The sequence below is a fragment of the Podarcis filfolensis genome (genome assembly GCF_964270895.1).
Source record: "Podarcis filfolensis genome assembly, chromosome: 9".
In the NCBI taxonomy this organism is placed as follows: Eukaryota; Metazoa; Chordata; class Lepidosauria; order Squamata; family Lacertidae; genus Podarcis; species Podarcis filfolensis.
The window spans coordinates 23,450,307-23,462,934 of record NC_139610.1 but is presented as its reverse complement, the minus strand read 5'-3'; the positions used below and the strand labels follow the sequence as shown (position 1 = coordinate 23,462,934).

General features: G+C 42.9%; 1 protein-coding gene across 4 annotated transcripts in view; it reads right to left on the bottom strand.

Moving 5' to 3' along the window:
* The window catches only part of DLC1 (DLC1 Rho GTPase activating protein), a 241,822-nt gene that overhangs the window by 192,259 nt on the left and 36,935 nt on the right, over positions 1–12,628 (bottom strand). For 2 of the 4 annotated variants that reach the window (XM_083630057.1, XM_083630058.1), the window contains exons 2-3: positions 10,778–10,921; positions 7,130–7,291 (exon numbers count right to left, since the gene is read on the bottom strand). In XM_083630057.1, coding sequence (XP_083486183.1) covers positions 7,130–7,291; positions 10,778–10,921 — 306 coding nt within the window. The remainder of the gene's footprint in view (positions 1–7,129; positions 7,292–10,777; positions 10,922–12,628) is intronic. The other 2 variants (XM_083630059.1, XM_083630060.1) reach the window with 1 other exon arrangement.

Sequence of the window (12,628 nt, the reverse complement as noted above, 5' to 3'; positions counted from 1 at the left end):
TGACCTTGAGATATTGCTGGTGCTGACATTATTTGGCCGGGGTTTTTTTGGGGGGAGGGCACTACCTTTGCCCAGGTTTTTGTGGAGAGCTGTTGAGACGTTTCAGTTGTATATTAATGCTTGCTGCTATATTACTGTATTGTTATTGTGTGTATTTCATCTGATGTTTTAATTCTTCAGATCCATATTGATGTTTCAGATTTATAGCACAAAATTCACAGAAAATATGTGGGATGAAGAAAATCTGTTGCAGAAAGCACCCTAATATTTGTTGGTGGAGAAAGATGACCTTGCTTAATGCAATAACAGTCTATTATGCATACATTCAAATCATGTGTGCATCGTATACACAATTTTTAAAGCTTTTTGCATTACAGTAGCACCTAGCAAAAACAAGCAAACAAACTCATATGCACACCCCAACAGTGGCGGCGATGTAATTGTCCACTGTAATTCTTCCCACTGAAATCAACTCAGCTTCACAGTGCTTAATTGCAGCTGGACTACAAATACCTTTAACAGGTAGCAACATAATTGTGCAAACATGTATTGCTTTGGAAAGCAAGTCAGTCTGAAAATATTTAAGCCCCCCCCCCACCTGCAAAGGTTTTCTCCCTCAAAATACCATGTGATCGCTTGAACTAGGGCAAAAGTCTCAGCAGTCAGCTATGAGTCTTGTGGTGCCCTCCTGTAGCAGGAACTCCTGCATTCTGTCCCCATGGAAGCAATCTAAAGCGTTGTTTTTAAATTGAAAGGATTCCTGTCCCATGTTTATGCTGAGCTTCTTCATCAACACCTCAGTTGCTAGCTGAAAGAAATGGCACTGAGTTCTCTGATGCAGAGATCAACGATAACAAACTTACCAAAGGTCCTAAATTTCTTAAAGATATTGTTATGTGCCCTCCGCCGCATGACGCAAGGGGACTGGGAGTACCGCCTCGCTGCATTTCTCCTAGCCCAGCATAGCACCCCAAGCACAAGACAGGCTGGAGCCCAATGGAACTATTCATGGGCCGGCGTCTCACAACAAGACTGGACCACCTTCACCCCAACAGGGCCCATGATGAGGCAGCAGTGGGGGAAGGTAGGAACCCCCAGACCTTCCAGCCCCGAGACCCAGTGTACACAAAGAACTTCGGGGCAGGCCCGGCATGGGTACCCGCCACAGTCACCAGAACTACTGGCCCCGTGTCATACGAGGTGCTAACGGAGGGGGGGGCAAGACTGGCGCTGCCACTGCAATCAACTACGGCAACGATTCCCGGGGGGAAACTGCAAAGAGGGCTGGACAGAGGAATCCCAAGGGGATAGCAGAAGGGTGAGGCCCATAGAGCAGGAGGAGCGGGTAAGGGAGGCAGAACTAGGAAGTCCAGAAGTGAGCCCCGAGGCCGAGCAGCCACAGGAACCAGAACCACGACCAAGTGGACCAGCGACGCCCAACTCAACGGCCCCATCACAGCCGGCAGCCCCGGAACAAGAGCCAGAACCAGGAACCTCTACCGAGAGACACCCGAGACCACAACACATATGTAGGCAACTGGCATACGTCAATGACTACGAACACTAACCTTCTGGGCGCAACGGGAACTTAGAGGGGAGGGGTGTTATATACTAAGTTTGGATCCTAGAACAATAGGCAAGTAGGATCCTAGAATGCAACAACTGATTGGCTTGCAGGAAAAGACCAATCAGGCTCCAGGAGAAAGTTAATCAGCCTATTAGGCTGGTAGGATCGTAGAATGCAACAACTGATTGGCCTGCAGGAAAAGACCAATCAGGCTCCAGGAGGGAAGCAGAATCAGCCACTCAGATGGGACTCATTGTGTAAATAATGTATATAAAAGCCTGAGGTTTGGGGGGGGCAATTCAATCACTGTTTTACAAGCTGCAATAAAGAGCATGAAATCACTACAGGACTCCGAGTATATTTCAGATATACATCTGTAGGAATGGGCTTGTCGAACAAGGCTGTTTGTTATTTTAAGAACGCTGAGCCATGAATTGGGCAAATGCTATCAACAGACAGATATGGGAGGATTGGAATATACAATTGTAATTATATATCCTTCAAATACAGAATGCTTCTTTATGTCATTAAATTAATACAGAAAATGGACGGCCTTTCACTTCCATTGCCAGTACTTGTCTTCCCTCCCCCTCTCCACAGCTGTATACAAATCTCAGCCAATTTCCATTGCAAAAATCAAAGACAAGTATTTTGTGGTGGGCTTGGAGGATTCCTGCTTGTCGCTACTCCCTAAATATTCAGTTACAAGATTTTAAACTGCAGATTGATGTCACTTGGACATTTTACATTTTGCTGGATGCAGTAGACAGCTATGGAGGTTGCCCCCAGATGAGGGTGACATCAGTTTCTCCAGCAGACAGTGACATCTGGCATACTTAACTCCTTCCCCTTTCTCCTTGTTAGCTTAGTTTTCTTCATGTTTCTCATACTTACTGGGGGAAAGGACTGCTGACTGTTGTGTTTTCAGACTGATTTACATTCCTCTGTGGCTTACAATTGCCAAATGTATAGTTAAAAGTTTAGAAATCAGCGTCTGTGTCAGAGGCTGGCAAATAAAAGCCTGAACTGATGAAATCAATAACTTACAGATGACCCCCAAAGCACATTCCACACCAAGCAGCCATGTTGTGGTGCGCCTCTTTTGCAGCCACAGTGAAATACCTCCTTAGCTTCAAGATGCAACACATCAGAATTACATTCACATATGAATGAGCCTTCACAGAGTGAATGCTTTCATTTTTTTCATCACCTCAGCCACAATGAAATGGATTCACACCCTCTGCTATGCTCTTAATCTGCTGTACATGCATGTATGTATCCTCACTTCAAAAAGAATGCACTGAACTATGAACAGAAAACAGATTAAATGTACTTAAAGACACAAACACACAGCCTCTGTATAAGTGGAACAGAAATTTGGTCTGTTGGTTGGGATATCAAGTCAAATTATCACCCAAGAGAATTTTGGCAACACCTCCTCCATCATAGTGCTGTGGGTTCTCAGGAGACCCCTATTTCCTCACAGAGTTACAATTTCCAGAGTTTCCTGGAAAGAGGGATTTATTTCTAAAACACTCTGGAAATTGTAGCTCTGTGAGGGGAATAGGGGTCTCTTAAAAACTCTCAGCACCCTTAACAAATCACTGCTCCCAGGATTCTTTGGGGGAATCTATAACTCAAAGTTGTATTATGGTGCTCTAAATGTTTGGTGCAGATGTGGTCCCTGTATGTGTCAACATGGACCAGGTCTATCAGCTGCTCAGGAGGAGGAACACCCAGCCCAGAAACTGATTGTGGAATCTAGTGATGCAATACCTCTCATTTTTTCAATTTCTGATACTATCTGTTTTTGGCACACCTAAAGGTAAAGGTAAAGGGACCCCTGACCATTAGGTCCAGTTGTGGCCGACTTTGGGGTTGTGGCACTCATCTCGCTTTACTGGCCGAGGGAGCCGGCATATAGCTTCTGGGTCATGTGGCCAGCATGACTAAGCCGCTTCTGGCGAACCAGAGCAGTGCACGGAAACGACGTTTACCTTCCCGCCGGAGCGTTACCTATTTATCTACTTGCACTTTGACGTGCTTTCGAAATGCTAGGTTGGCAGGAGCAGGGACCGAGCAACAGGAGCTGACCCCATCACGGGGATTCGAACCACCGACCTTCTGATCAGCAAGTCCTACGCTCTGTGGTTTAACCCACAGTGCCACCCGCATCCCTATAGGCACCTAATATTTACTCTGAATAAAATGATTTATACACAGACGTTAAAGTAGTAAGATCAATCACTTTACCAAATCACTTTTTATTATCTTACTGTTTACCATGCGTTAACAGTGTATTATATTTATCCATTCCCTCATATAACTTGAGACTTTCCACTGTTTTCTATATAAAATTAATTAATAAATGCATTCCCCGACCCTTCTAAAAAAAGGTCTCCCACTGGTCTCAAAAATATTACAATAGCAGCTCACAAGAACAAAATAAAATATCTTAAGTGGGCATATTATACATAGTCCAACTTTCCAGAGTGAAAGTATATAAAATAAAGCTCTCAGTAGCCATCTACCTTTATTTTATTATTTTTAAGATAGCAATGGACAATAAACTCCAATAAATAAGAGGTGCTATTAAGAGATTTCCACATTGTTATTGTTGCTCTGCTTGATTCACCTGGTAGCCACTGATGGACATCCAATTTTTTGATGAACCCTTTCCAGCTCCCCTTTTGTTTCTTTTCATGATCTGAGTTGTCTGGCTCAACTTACTTTTGCATGGTAATAAGACATGCCAGATTAGTGGTTTCAATAGTGGTGGAAAGAACTTCCAATTGACTTAAACACAAACCAGATCATTTGGAACAAGTGTTTTTTGGCTGCTGGGATTCTAAATTGCAGATGAGTTTTGGCCCAAGTAGCCTAGGGATGGGCTGAACCATGGAGTTTGATACTAAAAAAGCGTGGGCAGCCTTGGACTTTCCATTAAGAAACTTGCTCAGACTTTCATCTCCATTTCTCATTCCTGGTTCTGCCAACAAATGACATCTTAGGATGTCAGCTTGAAGATATACGATGCAGAAATCATGCTGAAGCTAAATATGGGTCTGGCAGTGCCTGGATGGGAGACCATCTGGAATCCTTATGTATGTTTACATTCAGGTATAAAATCCATAATGGAAGAAAAGCAGAATATAAATGCAACAAATGAATTAATTAATAATGAAACCCATGCTTGATGTGACCTACAACATCCTACTGGGCTGAACTAACTAGATTCTGTAGACCTGATTTTTCCCCAGTTGGGTTTTGCTATGGGAGACGCATATCTTTCCGCTTAAATTTCACATTGAGGGTAATTTGGGACAGTTATAACTCTGAATTCACTTCTGACTGAAAACCGCAATAAATGCTGCTGAGTCTTAGAACTTAATTAGTTTTTGACTTTCACTATCCAACAAACCTCAGTGTCCTTACTCATTTCACCCAGGAAATACAAACCAAATTATCCTTAGCTGGGTACCTTAGTACATTACTGCTCCTAATGTTATTGTTTTTAAAGCATTTTTATCTATTTTTATTGATCCTTGGCTGGCTTCAGAATTTGTACAAAATCTAACAACAATGAGCAGATATGAAATACAGGTTGGCCAGTGAGATATACAGAACTATACATTCTGAGAAAGATTTCTCTTGCGGCAATCTAATTCCAAATATTCCAGTTAGAAGCCACCCATGACAGGTAATAAAACTCTTGGTAGTTCCCATAATCTTTAATGGTGGAAATTATTGAGATGCTAATTCCAAGAGTCCATAGCTCAGTGGCTGGTAGAGCATCTGCTTTGGATGCACAAAGTCCCAGGTACTATCCCCAATATATCCAGGTAGGGCTGGGGGAGTCTGAATCCCTGCAGAGCAGCTGCCAGTCAGTTTAGACAGTATTGGTCTAGAATGACTAAAGATCTGACTCAGTATAAGGCACCTTCTTATATACCTTCTATCATGTATGAATCCAAAGCCACTAATGCATGTATTCAAGTATAATCATGTATGATCACCAGAGATCCTTACCTCTAAAATATCGTTTTACAAGACAGGAAGTGGTATATCAGAATTGAAAACTCAAGAAATCGTCACATGGAGCATCTGCTAACAGTTGAGTTCCTAGTCCAAAGGGGAGCCCCTTGTTCACCTCCGTCACACATTTTGCTGTGGCCTGTGTAACCCACACAGATACCCCACTGGCACACAAAGCATAAAATCCACCTTGTTCTCTACTCAGTTTGACATGATAACATTCCACAACACATATCCTCCGCAGCTGGCCAGCTGAAGCATGCAGTTTTGACAGTGTTGGGAAATGCGTCCAATGAATTTAAACAGAAACCAGACCATTTGGAACCAGCGCTCCTTGGCTGAATGAAGAGCAACACAACTGGTCACATCCAACCCTATTGAATCATTTTGGATGAGTGTCACTGCACATCTGTGAACGCCACCAAGTCTTTTCCAAGAGGAGAAAGTAGAAGAAGTTATTATCATTGCCCTCTATTCTTCTTGATGTCACACTGCTGCTCAGCTCCATTTCGCCTGGGCCCGTGGTTCCCAACGTGGGGCACACACACCACAGGGGGGCAATTTGATTTTTAAGGGTTGTGGGCAATTCGAGAATGAGTTATTAACAGTTAATGGCCTTTTAGGCTTCCTCCACATGAATAGGAGTTCACTTTTCGAATAATAAGAATTATATGTCATTGGTGGGGGGCATCAGGATTTCAGAGATGCTTAGGCGGGGCATGGCCAAAAAAAAGGTTGGGAACCACTGACCAAAGAGCAAAAGAACTGCTCACACATTTCTGGCCCAGGGCCAGCTGCATGCTACTTGAGATCTCCCATCATATTTGATCTCCTAAAACAAAACTGTGTGGCCTTCCAGATGTTGGGGGACTACAGGTCTCATCCCCGACCATTGGCCCTGTTGGCTGGGGCCATGGGAGCTGGAGATCAACAATCTCTGGAGGGGCACAAGTTTCCCATCTCAGTCCCACAAGCAGCTCCCTGTGTGAGAGAGATTTGGGTTGCAGCAAGCTTGACCCATTGCCCTTGCTGCAGTTCTCCAATGCAAATCTTTCCCGGAAATGCTATAAGCAAGGGAGGGGAAAGGCACAGGCACAGTGTAGGCCATTCACATCACATGCAGTTTGACCTTAGGTCTGCCATGTGAATTGGCAGGCTAAACATTTTACTTCCTTACTAGGGAGGAGGACCCCCCACTGGGAGGATCTGCTGGCAGACCCACCTTCTCTGTCAGCAGGTCTCATGTTCTGGTCTTCTCTGATCAAGGAGCATCTCATGAAACCAAATCCTGCTTAATTGAGGAACTTGCCTTCCCATGACCACCCCCCAACTTAGAAGCACTCAATTTCAGATTTCACCGGGAGCATCCCTGAAACTTCTCCCCTGCAAAATAGCAAATGTGAACGAACCTTGTAAGATCTTGATGGCAGTCCACATTCCAAAGGCAACGGAGCTTGGCTACTTGTTCTTCTCCCAGTTCTCCCCATACGAAAACCAATGCTACCATAGAATAATTTTAAGACTCACCCCAGCCTTTGGTTTAGCTCCAGAACCAGTCATTGGTGTGGAAAATGCTCGATCAGCAACATAGGGCGGCGGAAGAGGTGGAGAGGGTGGGGGTGGTACGTTTGCTTGCTGGTGGCTCAGTATAGCAATGTCCACTCTAGAATCAGGATGCAATTCTAAATCCTTTTTTAAAGAAAAGAAGGACAAATCTCTTTAAGGGATGTGCATATTCCTTAGGTGGCTACCATTCTATTACCTACAGGAAATACATTGAATCACACATTGGTGTTGTTGTTTATAAAAAAGTTTGCAACTTTCTCTACATTCCTATACATTCTTGTTCTAAGAAATAATGATGATCTAATCACTGCTGTTCCCTGACACTGTACTATACCTTGAGATCAAAGCTGCAACACCCTAAAGGGGCGTTTTGTGTTTTTTATAAAAAAAATCCTTTGTTTAGGAGCCAGGTTTTTTCAGAAGTCTGGCATGTTTTCTCCTTGTATTTCCTGTACACCTCAGATTATGTCCGCACCTTTGTCTCTGGAAGCATCTGATACCTCCAGCACCATGTGGAAATTGTTATGCAGCTGGAGTGATATCATCATTTGAACCCTTGTGCAGGTGAAACCTCTTGTGGTTTCTCAAAACTTACAGTGTAAACAAAAACTTGGTAACATCCATGTCTAGTGATGGGGGAATCCGTCAATTTTAGTTTATCTCAATTTTTATTTTTTCCACTCTTAAGTTCAGTTCCTCACATTTCTCCATCAGTCTGCTTAAAAAAAATAAAATGTCCTTATGAAATCCCAACAGCTTTTTAGTGCATATTTCTTCTAATTCCCCTAAAATTGCCTCTGTACACACTTTTGCCTAACAGACACATTGTTGCAAAGCAGTTTTCCTTTATAAAATGCATTTGAGTACATTGCTTTCACTAATAAATACACACTTTGCCTTATGCCCCTTTCTACAAGTTACTTGACTGGAGAACTGTATTGCAAAATTCAGAGAAGTGTGAATTTCAAAGGGTATCTGTGTTTCGGTTTGCATATTGTTTCAGAAATTGTGAATCAGGTAGGTAGGTTCACTAATTAATGCAGACCGAATCAAATTTCCCTCCCACCCCTATGCATGTCTCAATGCTTCAAACTCTTTGTAATATTTGCAACGGGGCTGAGGAATGTGTGGACTCAAACTTCCATCAGCCCTGGATATCATGACCAATGATCAGGGATGGGGGGAGTTGTAGTCCAATAACACCTGGAAGGCCACAGATTCCCCATCCTTGATTTACAGAGGAGGCCACAATTCAGTATGTAGTTTTGCACAACGAATTCCTATGGAAAACAACTGAGCATGTAAACTGCCTTTATATAATTCAGTGGTTGGTTGGTTTGTTTTTCATTTCCCACATTCAAAGAATCCTTTCCACATCAAGCGGTCCACCTAAGGACCTCTGCATGCTGAAATGATTTCAGCATGAAGTTCCCGTAGCACAATGGCCAGGCCTATTGCTCAGCATAAAGTGAGACTTTAGTCGACAACCTATCTGATTCTCGTTTATGAGCACACATTAAGAGGACGATCAATAGATCTAGGCAAGATGTTTTTCACCGAAGCTTGTCTATCACCTGTCTATTTTAAAGTTTTTATTGTTTTTATTTTGATTAATTTTATTATGTATTTTGTTTTTCGTATATTGTAACTTTGTGTTGTGAACTGCCCTGAGACATATGGATACAGAGCAGTATACAAATTAATATAATAATATAATAATATAATATAATATAATATAATATAATATAATATAATATAATAATATTGCTACTAATATTCTTATTAAGGAGCCCCAGATAAGTCTGATGATGGGTCTATAAACGTAGCAGGAAGTGGTAGAATAGATTCTGCCACCTTAGACTGGAAATACGGATTTCATGTTTATTTTTTGACTGTTAACCCATTTTGGAAAAAAAGTGAGCAAAAAATCCTAGCACACGAGGAGGACAAGTTTTAGCCCAACCCCCTCCCTAGTTTTCTACTTGCAAGGAATTTTCTGTCAATGGCATCATTTTTATTTTTTATTTTTTTAAAAAGGTGATTTCCACCTGCCGTCTGAAATGCCACAGTACATCTACCAACTTGTTCCCATCTCATTGCAATGTATCTATATATAGCAGTGGCTTAGCAAATCTCATAAATTCAGTTACCAGATGCCACTACTGTGATTTTGTTTTTGAAAATCCAGCTTATTTCAGGGATAAACAAAATAAAGGGTAAAAATAACATGCAGGGCAGTCCCATACACATTTACTCAAAAGTCCCACTGAGTTCAATAAGGCTTACTCTTCGTTAAGTGGGCATAAAAGGTAAAGGTAAAGGACCCCATCAGATAAGTCCAGTCGCGGACGACTCTGGGGTTGCGGTGCTCATCTCGCGTTACTGGCCGAGGGAGCCAGCGTTTGTCCACAGACAGTTTTTCCAGGTCATGTGGCCAGCATGACTAAGTCGTTTCTGGCGAATCAGAGAAGCGCATGGAAACGCCGTTTACCTTCCCGCCAGAGTGGTACCTATTTATCTACTTGCACTTTGATGTGCTTTTGAACTGCTAGGTGAGCAGGAGCAGGGACCGAGCAACGGGAGCTCACTCCATCGCAGGGATTCGAACTGCCGACCTTCTGATCGACAAGTCCAAGAGGCTCTGTGGTTTAGACCACAGTGCCACCCGCGTCCCAAGTGGGCATTGGTTTGCAATTTTAGTGAACAACGCACAACACAACACTATATTTTCCATACCAGAATCACTGAAATGAAGGGGAGTTGTAAAAAAAAAAAAGAGGACTTTGTCTCTAAAAGTGCATGTGTGTCTGTGTGTATTGCGAGAATAGTGTTTTACCTCATCCTTTCCAATATCACAACATAAAACTATCTAAAAAAAGACAAACAATGCTTTGTTGTCAGAATATTATTTTAACCGAGGCAGAATTTGTAAGCAGCCCATAAATGCCTCCTTGCCTGGGGTGCTGGGTCTTACTGACCCAATAAAAAACACAACATTTCAGCACTTTCTCTTGCAAATTCAGCACCCATTGCATCAGACCATTGTGCTGGCACGACTCTAACCCCAGTCTGACTGCCTTTAAAAAACACACAGAGAAGCTTGGCAGGAGACAGGGGAGTCCAATATCTTTTGAATTCTGTACCCTTCACTTGCTTTGGTTTTAGTAGTTCTTATAACTCTACCAGAGTGGAGGGAGGCCAAGAAGGAATAAATGAGTAGCTGGAGGCTAGGAAATGGAACATTACACAGACACACACAAACACACATACATACACACCTTTTATTTTTTTATAAAGGAGAAATTACATGTGCTGAAACAGAAAGACCAACAAGAGTAGGAAAAAGAGGGAGAGGCTGCACACACATTTAAAATACATTTGAAGCACACCCCTCTCTCAAGAATCCTGGGAACTGTGCTTTGTTAAGGGTGCTGGGAATTATAGCTCTGTGAGGGATCTGCTACAGTTCCCATGTTTCTTTGCTGGCGGGGATGTGTTTTACATGCACTTTGAGTGCATGGTGTGTACACATTCAGGGGAAGGGTGAAGAAGCAGCAGCAGAGGTAAATATGCAACTGGGATAAAAGATAAGTAAACAAGCAAGCTCACAGGTATGTGTCTCCGTGTGTGTGTCAGCGTGCTGGAAGGCGAGGATGCTGAACCGAGAGCGTTCTCAATATCCTGATCTAGCTGGTCCAGTTTAAGAATGAGTAGCACCATGGAGTCCAATCGCGAGTGATCTTCTCTCACTTCCTGGGGATTAGAACATGCAATTACAGAATCTGAAAGGGCACTTCTGGGAAAGAATAAAAAACTCTCTGTTCCCTAATTTAACAAAACAGCATTCAATAATAGGCAGCAAACACACATTTGCAGTGGGGGGGGGGATGGGTGGAGAAAACCACAACACACTGTTTTCTCTCATCAATGGGTTGTTCACTGTGAAGGCTCAACTTACTGACTGAGAAGAATTTTACATGCATCTTAAATACCTTTCTGCTCGAAAACTGTGCAAATGGAAAAAGGGCATTGTTTTAAGTGCTATCGGATAGGGGGGGGGGGAATTGGAATGACTGTCCAGAGTCCTCCCTACCCCAGCAAAGGAAGGCACATGCCTGATAGTAATTCATTGTTGTCAAAAGTGCAAACTGACAGCCACTCCTAAGATGTCCCGCACACACGCACGCTTCTAACGTCTACACACTGCAGCCATTTTCTCAAGGTTCCTCCTTCCCCACCAAACTCTGGAACAAGTGCTAGAGACGATGACATGGTTTTCCCCACCGCCGGTCTCAAGAGTTTCACTACAGGGTGGGTGCAGAGTTTCTCCTGACACAGAAAGCAGGTGGTGGGGCCACTGTGAAAGGTGGCTGTGTGCCCTGTTTTACAGAAGATGGTTGTCTGTTTGAAGAACTCTCATAGGACAGTCTTCTGTTTGAATCAAGGGTGGCTCTGCTGTGGCTCTGCTGTGGCACCCCAGACAACAGACTTTGGGTATCCTTAAATACGGCAGATTGCTAGCTATTCCTGTTTGCTACTGTTGTTATTTTTCCAGCTGGGAAGAGATGCTTCTGAGGGTTGTTGTTGTTTTGCCCCAGGTGCCAAAGTAACTTTTCATCTTCATTTGGGCTGGGAGCAGGCACCACCTGCTGCTCTCCCACAGGCAGAAAAATGCCCTGGGCTGGCCAGGATTTGAAGTTCTGCCTTTGAAAGTCTGTCTGGTCCACATCCACTTTCAGTATAAGCAACCATAAGATGGAAGACCAGGGTGTGAAGACCAGCCTATCTACTGCACCTAGGCAGCAGAAAGAGCAAGCTGACAAGTTACCTGGTCTGGTCCCTGTCTTCCCCATTATGATGAGGTGCATCTCTATACAAATTACAGTCCTTATATACATACTGGACAGGCACCAAACCAAGAGGGTGTAGTCTTGCATCAAATTGAGAGCGAGAGCACAATGCCTCATCTTTAAAAGCTTGGCGGGTGGGGTGTGGAAACTTGTTGGGACATATTTGTTGCTTCCATCCAGTTCAGAACTTCTTGACCTGTTCTTAAACTCCTGCACCATGGCTCCTGAACCTTGTGTCTGCTGCTGAACCTCTAACAGTATTCACCTGAATAATGATTTCTTTCTTACTTAAAAGTAAGAGCCTCTATTTGCATGTTTTGGGATGGGAGCAGGGACAATTTGATGTAAATCTGTCTCCTCTTTTGCTCTCTTTTTGTGGTTGATGCATTTATTCTTTTTTGATTATGGGTGACATTTTTGATTATGGATAACGTTGTATAAAACTATCTGTGGATCAAATGACTTGGAAAAGGAAGCAGACTTTTCTTCTAAATATTCATAAATAAAAACTGTTTTATGGATTTTTTGTTATAAAATTCTCTTTCCATTTCATGAACAGTACAAATCAAGGGCTGTTATGGACTGATATTTTTGTAATGAAACTTGATGT